The sequence below is a fragment of the Chironomus tepperi genome, unplaced genomic scaffold (assembly GCF_022539635.2).
Source record: "Chironomus tepperi strain 1889 unplaced genomic scaffold, CSIRO-AGI_Ctep_v1 contig_13, whole genome shotgun sequence".
In the NCBI taxonomy this organism is placed as follows: Eukaryota; Metazoa; Arthropoda; class Insecta; order Diptera; family Chironomidae; genus Chironomus; species Chironomus tepperi.
Window position 1 is genome coordinate 21862 of NW_027226135.1, and position 13342 is coordinate 35203.

The window sequence follows — 13342 nt, forward strand, 5'->3', positions numbered from 1 at the left end:
CTTGTTAAACTGCTTTTTACCTTCTATAGCTTCAAAATGCTTCCACAAAACTGAAACATTTACTTCCAATATCACAAAATTTAATTGGCTTTTTTTACAAATTGATAAGCTTATCAATTAAAAGGTAAATAATTCATTACACAAAGCATATCTTCTATTTTATCTATTCCCATCTTCCATAATGTGCATCATGTAATGACAAAACTCGAAGTCGATTCGGATTTGGTATCGAAAAGTTGACTCGGCTTTATTATCGAACTCGATTTTTAGGTATTAATGAATGAATGAATGAAAGACAATGCATATCCGCCCACGTTTTTGTACGCTGACTCTTTTGCAGTCCATATAATCATCCGAAAGACTGAATACGTAGAAATGATCGCAAATTCGGACCCAGGCTGGCTTGAATCTGGCTTAATGTCGGATTTGATTGAATCTGGACTAGGGTCTATGTCACACTTATCTGGAGCCAGATTTTCTTCTAATTCTATGTCGTGTGCCTTCCACGATTGCTTTCCTGCCTCTTTATCTACAAATAACGTTACGTAATAACTGAACAGTCCCCAATCTTGTACTCAGTAGACCTGAAATTTTTACAATTAAAATCTGCATGCATTTCATCACATAAAACCTTCATTTCATAAGCCATATGAATGCACAAAACCTACGAATGAGAAGATGCAACTGTAAATTAGTTTAAATTGCTCGATTTAATGTCAAAAGATTATTTTTCATATAAATGTCAAGGCAAGCAAGTCACATTAGATATAATATGTCTAAAAGATTGAATCATCAGAACAGTCATAAAAATGGAACTAAAAATAATTTATGGAAATAAAATGAACTTTTTGTATCAAAAATTTGTGAAGTGCGGATGAAGTTTTGCGGACTCTATTTTTAATACATCAAGCTGTTTGTTGTGTCTCGTGTCGATTTTTATCGCTTTAAAATTAGATCATAGTTCTCGAAGTTGTTTTTCGTTTATTGACCTCAAAAGTGATATTTTGGAAATTGGATGTGTTTTTAGAATATTTTTTGAAATTTTTGAAATTTTTGAAATTTTTGAAATTTTTGAAATTTTTGAAATTTTTGAAAAAAAATTTAAAATTATAAAAAATTGAAATTTAAATATTTTAAAAAAGTCAAATACCTATAAATTTCTGTTTTTCTAATTTTTAAATTATTTGCTTGCTGCATTTTTATATTTTTTAAATTTTTGATTCTTTTAAATTTTTTTGATTTATTAAATTTTTAATTTTACTTGAATTTTTTAATTTTTCTAAATTTTGACAAATTAAAATTTTTTTAAATTTCTAAATTTTTAATTCTTTTTCATTCATATTTCTATTAAATTTTGGATTTTTTTAAAAATTTTTCATAATTTTTAGTTTTTTTTTTTATTTTTGAAATTTATAAAAAAATTAAATTTTTCAGATATCCACAATTTCACAATTTCATGTATCAATGTCAATTCTTTTATATGTTTTCAATTCCACAAAACGGTCTCTAATTACCAGTCAGAATCACAATAATTATCATCAACACAATAAAGAGAAATAAAAATAAAAATAACAAAAAAATACACAATTAAAATTAGTTAAAAATAAAAATGAGAAAAAAAACAAATTTATCTGTCAGAACTTGAAATTCTCTCTCAAAATTGACTATTTCACTTCCTAAAACTCCACAAAAAATTCTCAACTGCGTAGCAATTCCGGCATTTAAGTTTCTCATTTATTCTTTATTCTCAGTCGATTCCGATACGTAGAAGCATAAAGACTAAATTTCTGTTTTGTGCGTAGTTTGTTTAGCTGTTGCTGTGTTTGTATATAGGTAGGCAAGACAGCATTGAAGACATTGAAATTGAAAACATAAACAGAAACATTTAAAAATATAAAAACATTAAAAATTGTTAAATTTGAACAACTGGCGGTGAAATTGTTGGAAATTGATTAAAAAATGAGTTTTATTGGATGTTGAAATTTGTAATTTAATGTTAAAAATGTGAAAAGTTAAAGTTAATGCTGTTTAAAATTCAGAATATTAATTTGAAAAAATTGAAAATTGAGAAGTTAAAAAGATCTTTGTTAAAAAAAAAAATACACAAAAAAATGTGACAAAGTTGAAACCAAAATTTAAAAAAAGCGTGTAAAAAACACCTGTCGATTTTGAAATTTCAAAAATAAAAAATTTAAAATAATTGATAGAATTTAAAAAAATTTAAAAAAGTTTAAAGGTTTAAAAGAAATTTGAAAAAGTTTTAAAAAGTTCAAAAATTTCATAATTGAAAAAAAATTTAAAAAAATATGAAAAAATTTAAAAAAATTAAAAGAAATTTCAAAAAAGTTTAAACTTTTTTAAGAAAAATAAAAATCTAAAAATAAAAACTAAATTTTAAAACTTTTTTGGATTTTCAAATGTTTTAAATTTTTTCAAATTTTTCTATTTTTCAATTTTTTAAAAAATTTCAAAATTTTTAATTTTTATCATAATTTTAATTTCTTTTCGAATTTTTATTTTTTCAAATTTTTGAATCTTAAAGTTTTTCAATTATTTTAAAATTTGAAAACTTTTTTTTACATTTACAATTATTCAAAATTTTTGAATTTCTTGAATTTTTAGATTTTAAAATTTTTTAAATTTTTGGATTTTTTAAATTTTTTGAATTTTAAAACTTTTTAAATTTTTTCAAATTTTAAAAATTATCAAATCTTTTCAAATTTTTAAATTTTTAAATTTTTACATTTTTTGTATGTGTTTAAAAATTCAAAAATTTTAAATAATTCTAAAATTTCAAATAATTTTAAAAAATTTCAATTTTAAATTAAAAAATTTCAATTTCAAATTAAAAAAATTTCAATTTTAAATTAAAAATTTCAATTTTAAATTAAAAAAATTTCAAATTTAAATAAAAAAATCAAACAAAAAAATTATCAAAAAATCATTTTAAATTCCCACTAAAATCACAGCAATCAAAGTTCAAATTTTAATCAACAAAACAGATTTATTCAAAATATTTGTGCAGATTTAATTTAAATCCTTATCATCAATTCATTTCCAGTCCATTAATTTCACGTCCACATTCCAAAAGTCATCTATCTCTCCCCAATAATGGAATCAAATGAACAACTGAGTCCACACGCCACTGACCCATCACATCGTGTCAAAATTTGCCAAATAACTGACGACAAAATCTCATCAATTAAGCCGCTCACAATTCCGCAGCTATTTGCGGACATTGTGGCTGAATTTCCGTCCCAACCAGCACTAGTTCAAAAGAACCTGTCCACAAATGAGTGGGAAACGACAACATTTGAGGAATATAAGCAAAAAGTTGAAAAAATTGCCAAAATTTTCATCAAATTAGGACTTAAAAGGCACGGATGTGTTGCTGTACTTGCTCATAACAGTGTCGAGTGGTTCGTGAGCGGACTGGCTGCTATCCATGCTGGGTGAGTGTCTTGTCCTACCCCAATTCCATCCTAGTTGCCCCAGGCTATCCAACCCCAATGCTATCCTAGTTGCCCCAGGCTGTCCTACCCCAATTCTATCCTAGTTGCCCCAGGCTATATCTAATCTATTTCCATCCACAGTGGCTTAATCACCGGCATCTACTTATCAAACTCAACAGCATCAGTCCAGCACGTCCTTGAAAATTCCAATGCCAACATTGTCGTGGTCGATGAGCAGAGTCAACTTGATAAAATCCTACAAATAAGGCACAAACTTCCGAACCTTAAAGCCATCATCCAGACACTTCCACAAGATCCAACAGCACCACCGACTGATCCACAAATTTATCACTGGACGGACCTTGATTCCATCGATACAACTGAATTTGACATCGAATATCAAGCTCGTCTATTCAGTATCGTACCAAATGAGAGTTGTAACATTGTGTACACGTCAGGTACGACAGGAAATCCAAAAGGAGCACTGCTGTCACATGACAACATCACATGGCTGGTACGATGTGCACAAGAGTCAATTCCAGTTATACAGCGTGGATGTGAAGTCATTGTGTCATACTTACCATTAGCACATGTAGCTGGACAGTGTACGGACATGTACCTGACTATGTCGGTTGGTGCAACGATCTATTTTGCTGATAAGAATGCACTTAAAGGCACACTGATTAATACCTTGAAGATTGCACGACCGACTTTATTTGCAGGAGTTCCAAGAGTTTATGAGAAATTTCAGGAAAAAATGATGCAAATTGGGGCACAAGCAGGTGTTGTTAAGCGACTAGTTGCCAAATGGGCCAAGTCTGTGACACTGGATTACTACCTGCGGTGCATGACTGGCGATCCGGGTATATCACTGCAATATCAGCTGGCTAGGTCACTAATACTTGGAAAGATAAAGGAAGCAATTGGTTTTGATAGGATTAAGATGCTTGTTGTTGGTGCTGCACCGGCTGATATTGAGACAAAGAAATATTTTTGTAGTTTGGATATGCCGCTGGTGGACTTGTATGGAATGACTGAGTGTACACTTGTGCATTGTATGTCGAGACCTGATTATCCTAATATGGAGTCGGTTGGACCTAGCTTGCCAGGTATGTGGTCGAAATCTTCTAAATTTCTGATAAAAATTCTCAAAATTCTGATGAAAATCCTCAAATTCTGATGAAAATCCTCAAATTTCTGATGAAAATCCTCAAAATTCTGACGAAATTCCTCAAATTTCTGATGAAAATCCTCCATTTTCTGATATAAAATTTTCAATTTTCTGATGAGAATCCTCAAAGTTCTGACAAAAATCCTCAATTCTGTTGAAAATCCTTAAATTTCTGACAAAAATCCCCAAATTCTGACGAAATTCTAAAATTTTGATGAAATTCTAAAATTCTGATGAAATTCTAAAATTCTGACAAAAATCCTCAAAAATTTTATGAAAATTCTGATGAAAATTTTCAAAATTCTGACGAAAATGCTTAAATACTGATGAAAATTCTCAAATTTCTAATGAAAATCCCCAAATTTCTGACGAAAATCCTCAATTTTCTGCCGAAAATTCCCAAAATTCTGATGAAAATCCTCAAAGTTCTGACTAAAATTTCAAAATTATGACAAAAATTCTCAAATTCTGACGAAAATCCTGAAAATTCTGCTAAAAATCCACAAATTTCTGATGAAAATCCCTCATTCCAGGTACCCAACTAAAAATCTCCAATCCAGACGAGAATGGCCACGGTGAAGTGTGCCTTAAAGGCAGGAACATCTTCATGGGATACAACAACGACCCTCAAAAGACACTCGAAACCTTCGACGACGATGGATGGCTTAAGACAGGTGATTTAGGCTACACAGATGACAATGGCTACTTATACCTAACAGGACGTATTAAGGAACTTGTCATCACTGCCGGCGGTGAAAATATTCCACCTGTACACATTGAAAATCTCGTTAAGGCTGAATGTCCTGCAATATCGAATGCCATGCTGATTGGTGATAAGAGGAAGTACTTGACAATATTGATAACTTTAAAAACGGAAGTGGATAAGGATGGAAACTTGCTGGATGATTTGACAATGGAATCTGTCAAGTTTATGGAAAGTCTTGGACTGAATTATAAGAAATTGAGTGAAGTGCTGGATGGACCTGATGAGACGGTGACGAAGGCTATTAATGATGCCATATCGTGTGCTAATAAGAAGTGAGTATTGTGGGGGATGTTTTGGGGGTGTTTTGAGGACTAGATGAGCTGTGCATGATATGAAGTCATGAAGACATGACTGAGCTGGACAATGCAGCAAGTCTCATTTTATGCTGTCAATTCTGGTAAGCACATGACGTAGAAATGGCTGAAAATGATCAAAGAACGTGACTTTGTCCACAAGATCAGATTTAATGAGGCTCAGGAGTCAAATCAGCCTGGAACTGGATTTTTAGTCATTTTTAGCCATTTTTACGTCATGTCCTTTCCCTTTTCAAGTCGGTCCCAGACCTGATCACAATAACAGGTGTTTTTGGGTCAATTTTGACAGCAGACAGTGAAATTTGCTGTACAGCAACCCTGAAATGCGACAAGATGCTCACTGAGCTGGTTGGAATATCATTTAGTATGCTCATTATGTCCTGCAAAAGCATCATTGAGCATATTCCAATATTTTAGGGCCAGATGTCCTCAAAACACCAAAATTACTCCTCAAACCAGAGTTGCCGGGTCTTCATTTTGAGGCTGTTCCATGCAGCCGCTCCATTAAGGCCTCCCAACCCTGCCACAATCCCCGGGTGAGGTGCATGGACCCGACGGAATATTCCGCGGAACATATTCCGCGGAAGAAAATTCCCCGGAATAATCTTCCGCGGAAGTAAATTCCACGGAAGTTTCTTCCGCGTAATATGTTCCACGGAATAAATTCCGCGGTATTTTATTCCGCTAAAATAATTTTTTGAAAATTTTACCGCGGAAGAAAATACCGCGGAACAATATTCCGCGGAACTTTATTCCGCTGAAAATTTTCTAAAAATTTGTTCCGCGGAACTTTCTTCCGGGGAATTTTGTTCCACGGAACTTTCTTCTCCGGAATTTGTTCCGAAGAAGTTTTCATATAATTTTGTTTTTCTTGACTTATCAAAAATTTAAATTTTTAAATGATATTAAGGGATGGTTAAACTGATCGCAGTACCTTTTCAGTCTTTGGCAGACCCTATACCTTATTTTATTATAATAAAAATAAAAATTTTTTAGGATTTTAAATTTTCATGAATTTTTGTTAAATATTAATTCACAAATTATTGATGCCCAATAATAGCATTGTTGTGGAATAACTTCATTTTGGGAGTAAATGCTACAAAGTGTAAGTAAAGTTATTCCGACATGGTGCAGGAATAACTTCACTTCAAGTTTCTCTGGATTTCGATAGTTCTAATTTTTTTCCTCCTAAATATGATTTGCTAATTTTAGTAAAGTGTTGTTGAAAATGTCTCAATCAGCATGTTGGAGCATGTCTGTGAAGTACGCGGGAGTAAGTTGTTTGATCGCAATGAAAATTGGCCTAAATTACATCATATTACGTCCATTTACGTCCTGCATTTAAATATTTTCGTCCCATCTCAGAGGTTATAGCTACTCATAATATTTACCTTTTTCTAAAAATCTCAAAAATTAAGTGTATTAAAATATTTAAAATTTAAAAACAAATAAAAGAAAAGAATAGATCTGATTTCAAATATAACATGATATTACTTTTTTTTAACGCGATGAAATGGCGGCCAATGATTTTTTTAACAAATGAAGGATGCGCCAGACCTCTCTACAGACATTAAGTTTATGGTGGAATCAGAACCACGCTATAGTCAGCTTATTGCCTTTAGCCTACAAAGGGAGGGCAGAGAGCCGCGGTTCGATTGCGTATGATTCGAAAAATGAGAGGAGAAAAACTTTCTTCTGTCGAACTCATGACCGCTTGGTTTATATCATATTAAATAGATACTGAAGTATAAAATTATTCCACCACCAAGCCACTTCGACTCAAGCCACTTCACAGACATGCTCCAACATGCTGATTGAGACATTTTCAACAACACTTTACTAAAATTAGCAAATCATATTTAGGAGGAAAAAAATTAGAACTATCGAAATCCAGAGAAACTTGAAGTGAAGTCATTCCTGCGACATGTCGGAATAACTTTACCTACACTTTGTAGCATTTACTCCCAAAATGAAGTTATTCCACATCAATGCTTTTATTGGGCATCAATAATTTGTGAATTAATATTTAACAAAAAGTTTTAATTAAAGATCCCACAAATTTTTATTTATAATAGAATAAAATTAGGTATAGGGTCTGGCAAAAACTGAAAAGGTACTGCGATCTGTTTAACCACTCCGTAATGTCATTTAAAAATTTAAATTTTTGATAAGTCAAGAACAAAAATTATATGAAAACTTCTTCGGAACAAATTCCGGGGAAGAAAGTTCCGTGGAACAAAATTCCCCGGAAGAAAGTTCCGCGGAACAAATTTTTAGAAAATTTTCAGCGGAATAAAGTTCCGCGGAATATTGTTCCGCGGTATTTTCTTCCGCGGTAAAATTTTCAAAAAATTATTTTAGCGGAATAAAATACCGCGGAATTTATTCCGTGGAACATATTACGCGGAAGAAACTTCCGTGGAATTTACTTCCGCGGAAGATTATTCCGTGGAATTTTCTTCCGCGGAATATGTTCCGCGGAATATTCCGTCGGGTCCATGCACCTACGCCACAATCCCCTATTCCTTCATACTAATCCATCTCTCTTTTTCAGTGCCATCTCAAACGCTCAAAAGGTCCAAAAATTTGCATTTCTACCTCATGACTTTAGCCTACCAACGGGAGAACTTGGACCAACGATGAAAATCAAAAGACATTTTGTTATTAACAAGTATAAGGATATAATTGATAAGATGTATGCTGAAAATTGACAAAAATTGTCGTTTAAGTTTTGTTCCTAGATGATTTAAATTGTGTTCAAGGGGGTTTGGGGTTGGAAGTGAGTTTTTTAAGAAAATTTTTTTGGTCAGATTTAGACAGATTTAGTCAAATTTGGTTAGATTTGGTCAGATTCGGTCAAGTTTTGATGAAATTTGGTCATATTTGGTCAGATTCGGTCAAATTTTGATGAATTTTGATCAGATTTTGTCAGATTCGTTCAAATTTTGATGAATTTTGGTCAGATTTTGTCAGATTTAGTCAAATTTTGATGAATTTTGGTCAGATTTGATCCGATTTGTCCAAATTTTGATAAATTTTGGTCAGATTTTGTCAGATTCAGTCAAATTTTGATGATTTTTGTTCAGATTCGTTCAAATTTTGATGATTTTTGGTCAAATTTGGTCAGATTTGGTCAAGTTTTGATGAATTTTTGTCGGATTTGGTTCGATTCGTTCAAATTTTGATGAATTTTGGCCAATTTTAGTCAAATTTTGATGAATTTTGAGTCAATTCTTCTCAATTTTGCATTTCCAGCCCAAATTAAGTTCCTCACCCCCTTAAAATTAACCAAATAAAGTCACCAAAATATGAATTTAATAAAATTTTATTCAAATAAAGTTCTAAAAATGTCAAAATCAAGTCTAACTAATTAAACAATCTTTTAAACCACTGGAACGAGTCCCTCCACGTCTGCTTATGCAACTTCAATTCCCGTCCATGATCAACCTTAATATTCAACGTGCTCATTCCATCACCTCCCTTACTCCTTACTATTTCAAATAATTTATCACCTAATCGAGTCAGCGTAAAGTCATCGGCAGTTTGTGTGATAATGCCTGGATTGGCATTAATTAATATCTTGGACAGCTTCGATGCCATTCCATTTGAGAATGACAGGTAGCACTTAGCATCAGGATGTGTAAAATTTAGTTCATTATCGTCCGTCTGGACCATAAGGAAGTCCAATGTATTGTCTTTTGTGCCTAACATTGCCTTAATGGTTCCAGCAAATCCAGCACATGAAAACTTGTCGCCATCAGCTTTAATTTGCGTATTTCCTAAAATATTAGCTAGTGTCATCTCCAATGACGAACGGAATCGATTGATGGAATTAAAGCAGTTAGCAATTGTGACTATTTTACCAATTACAGTCATTTCTGAGCATCGACATTCACTGACATCGACAGTTCCGTTACTGGAATTTAGTGCTATTTTATCCATTTGGGAACCGAATAGCTCTTTGACTGTAATGTTGTCGGCTGTTGATATTTTAACGTCATTAACTCGAACTGACTTGACTGTCACGTCACCTCTTTCGACCTCAATGTTCAGGGAATTCATCAGGAGCTCATCGATTGTCACGTTTGCCTTTTCGCCACAAACTCGAACGTCTGAAATGGAATTTGAAATGGGATTTTTAGTGATTTTATGGGTATAGTTGGCAGAATGAGCAGGTTAAGCAGGAGTGGACAACCTTTTGTTTGTCAGGGCACACCTTGGGATAGTAAGCCAAGGTAGAAACCAGGTAAGGCATACGATTTGGGGCATTTTTAAGACATTTTGGTGTTCAGTGGCACACTGGTTGCTCAACACTGATTTAAAACAGTGCTGGACAACCTGTTCCTTTTTGAGACACACATTGGTGACAAGCTTCGACTAAAACAGCACACGGCATATGGTTCGTGACAATTTGATGGCACTCTAGTGTACCGCGACACAAAGGTTGTCCACAACTGACCTTAAACAGTAGTGGACAGCCTTTTATGTTCTGCAGCACCCTTTGGTGTCTAGCCTGGATCGTAACCACACACAACATACGATTCATGACATTTCAGTGCAACTCTGGTTTGCCACGTCACACAGGTAGCCCACAACTGATCTAAAATACCAGAACCTGCAGCTCATCTCCTCTGCTTATTCTAAATCCTCCCCACAATACTCACCAAAATCCTTAAGTCTAGCTGTAAGTGGAAAATTGACAACCAATTTATCATCCTCGGATCGATTATAATTCATATAAAATCCATCATCATGATGCATAATATTAACTTGACTTCCATTCTGCAGCCGTCCTTGACTGTCATAAACTTGTACATTAATTTTCTTATTTGGTCCGAATGCACGATCAGCTGCAATTTCAAGTGAATCAATTGCCTTAACATTTAAATTCACAGTAAATGCGTAGTGTCGACAGAGGAACTTTGGCAGTGATGATGTGATTAGTAAATTTCTGAGCCTTAATGACTGCATGACTGAGATAAAAAAGAATTAAAGGAACTGAATTCGAAAAAGATTCTTTGTTATGAAAGTGAAATTTTGTGACTTTTTGTAAATAATAACAACGAGGGGAATGGCTACTGTGATGATGGTGAGTTTGGAGGGTTTTGGAGAGAATTTTGGAGAGTTTTGGAGAGAATGTTTTTTGGGAGAGGATTTTGAGAGAATTGAGGAATGTTTTTGGAATGTTTTGGAAATTTTGGTTGTTAATGCCGGCTTTTGGGATCCTATGAATCAATTTTTAAAGCTGAGCGTTAATTGAGTTGAATATTATTAAGACTGAGCGTTGGTTCAACTTAGAATGATTTGTACTGAGCTTTGGCACAGCTGAGCATGACTAAGGCTGAGCATAATTCAAGCTAAACGTTGTTTCATCTGAACGGACTTGAGGCTAGGCATTGATTCAGTTGAATGTAGTTGAGGCTGAGCGTAATTGAGGTTGAGTATTGAATCAGCTGAGCATTATTAAGACTGAGCGTTGATTCAGCTGAGCATGAGTTTAGCTATGCGTGATTCAAGCTAAGAGAATTTCTAAAGCTGAGCATACTTAAAGCTGAGCTTTTGTTCATCTGAGTGAATTTGGAGCAAAGTGTACGTACTTGAAACTTAGCGTTCTTGAAGTTGAGTGTAACTGAAGCTGATCATTCTAGAAGGTGAGCATATCTGATACTCAGCTTTGCTTCAGTTGAGCGTGTTTAATGCTGAGAATGCTTATCCCTCTCCAGCGTGCTTAAAGCTGAGTGTTGGTTCAGCTAAGTGTACTTGAGGCTGAACATTAGTACAGCTGAGCATCATCGAGGCTGAACTTTGGTTTTAGCTTAGCGTACTTGAGCATGTCCTTTGGTTCGGATGAGCTTGATTGGGACTGAGCCATATTCAAACTAATCGTTGGTAAAGCTAAGCGTCCTCGAGGCTGAGCACTAGTTCAGCTGAGCGTGCTTAAAGCTGACTATTTGTTCAGCTGAGCGTTCTTGACGCAGAACTTTGGTTCAGCTGAACGCATACTTGAGGCTGAACATTAGTACGGCTGAGTGTTCTTGAAGCTGAGCTTTGGTTCAGTTGAATGTGCTTACGACTAAACAGTCTTTAAGTAAGCTGAGCATCCTTGCAGCTGAGCATCATTTCGACTGAGCTTCATTTTACCTAATTTAAAGCCAATTTTCACCTGATTATGACTACAATAAGACAAGACAACAATTTTAAATTTAAAATTCTTAACTTTATTTCCTCATAATTCACAATATCACATCATCATATCAATCCCCAACCCTACATACTCATCGTACATTCCCTCTTCTCAACCTTCACACCATCCAATTTCGGATGATATACACTAAATGGAAAATAATCAATTCCATGACATGCAGCACCATAATTTCCATTCTTATCAATTACAACAATTCCACCCACAAATTTTGGATAGTGACGTGAGATTCGTTCCATAGCTTTACGTCCAGCCTCATCCGGTGACATTCCGTTCCTCATAAATTCCACAGCCAGCATAGATGGCAAGAACCTCATCAAAATGTCACCATCGCCAGTTGCTGCTGCTGCACCGACTGAGTTGTCAGCATATCCACCAGATCCAGGTATTGGTGAGTCACCGACCCGTCCGGGTATTTTATGATTTGCACCATTTGTGGACGTTCCAGCTGCTATGTCACCTGATGTGTCAATTGCGACCATTCCAATTGTGTCGTGATTATTGGAACTAAATAGACTTTCCTGATTATCACGTGACGCAGTCAGGAAGTCCTCACTAATTGGCACGTACGGTCCACAATGCTTGTCAGGTGACGGAAGTACATTTTGCCAGAAATTTGGCTGACAGTTTTGGGACTTCCAGTCTGTGTGAATTTTCCTTGACTTTTCCGTACTCAAAGTTTCCTTCCTGAATCCCATTTGGACAGCAAAGTCAGTCGCTTGCTCACCGACCAGCATTGAATGTTTCGTGTACAGCAGGACATGCTTAGCGACAGCAATTGCATCCTTTATGTTCCTTATGCTTCCAACGGCACCAACATTCATCGTCTTACCGTCCATAAGAAATGCATCCAGGCATGTCTCACCATTCTCATTTGGTGATCCACCGTACCCGACGGTACCGTCACATTGCTCACGTTCACAGACACTGCAGCCGGAGACGATGGCGTCGATCTGAAATTAAGGAAGGATTTAGTCATGGTTTTGGGTCACTTTGGGTCACTTGACTTACAGCTGACTTTTTCTGTCGATTTATCACATCCCATGCCTGAATTGTGGCATTTGTGAAGCCCCAAGTGTTGACGACTATTGGAAATTTTGGATCTTTCGTGACTGTCGGTGATATTAAGTTTAGGTATTGAGAAAAAAGAAGGAATAAATTTCTCATTTTTTGACTATTCTGGCTTTTCAGTCCAAGTTCAGTAAGTCACAGCTTCACAACTATAGTAAGCGACTAGAATCTAGAACTTAATCATTGATTTTGAAATATTTAATGGAAAAATAAGAAGTAAACTTTTTTTTTGGAATGTTTTTGTTATTGTTTACTTTATAGTTTCATAAGGGAACAGCAACTAGTTGGAAATGGTTAAGTCTACAAAAAAATTTGAAAATTTGGAGACAGTTGATATGGAGCAGCATTTAGACACAAAATTGAAGA

The 13342-nt window shown here is 34.6% G+C and overlaps 3 protein-coding genes across 3 annotated transcripts; 1 reads left to right on the forward strand and 2 right to left on the reverse strand.

Moving 5' to 3' along the window:
- Positions 1-1727: 1727 nt before the first annotated feature.
- LOC139089300 (very long-chain-fatty-acid--CoA ligase bubblegum-like) lies at positions 1728-9063 on the forward strand. Its single transcript, XM_070638795.1, has 5 exons — positions 1728-1833; positions 3062-3452; positions 3594-4561; positions 5157-5661; positions 8258-9063. The coding sequence occupies exons 2-5, from the start codon at positions 3112-3114 to the stop codon at positions 8412-8414; spliced, it is 1971 nt and encodes a 656-aa protein (XP_070494896.1). The 5' UTR covers positions 1728-1833; positions 3062-3111; the 3' UTR covers positions 8415-9063.
- On the reverse strand, positions 9013-10773 carry LOC139089311 (uncharacterized). The gene is made up of 2 exons (XM_070638806.1): positions 10368-10773; positions 9013-9815 (listed from the first exon to the last, which is right to left on the reverse strand). Exons 1-2 carry the CDS (start codon positions 10672-10674, stop codon positions 9070-9072), a joined length of 1053 nt encoding a protein of 350 aa, XP_070494907.1. The 5' UTR covers positions 10675-10773; the 3' UTR covers positions 9013-9069.
- Positions 10774-11898: 1125 nt separating this feature from the next.
- LOC139090348 (N(4)-(Beta-N-acetylglucosaminyl)-L-asparaginase-like) lies at positions 11899-13224 on the reverse strand. The gene is made up of 2 exons (XM_070640116.1): positions 12917-13224; positions 11899-12858 (listed from the first exon to the last, which is right to left on the reverse strand). The coding sequence occupies exons 1-2, from the start codon at positions 13070-13072 to the stop codon at positions 11971-11973; spliced, it is 1044 nt and encodes a 347-aa protein (XP_070496217.1). The 5' UTR covers positions 13073-13224; the 3' UTR covers positions 11899-11970.
- Positions 13225-13342: the final 118 nt, after the last annotated feature.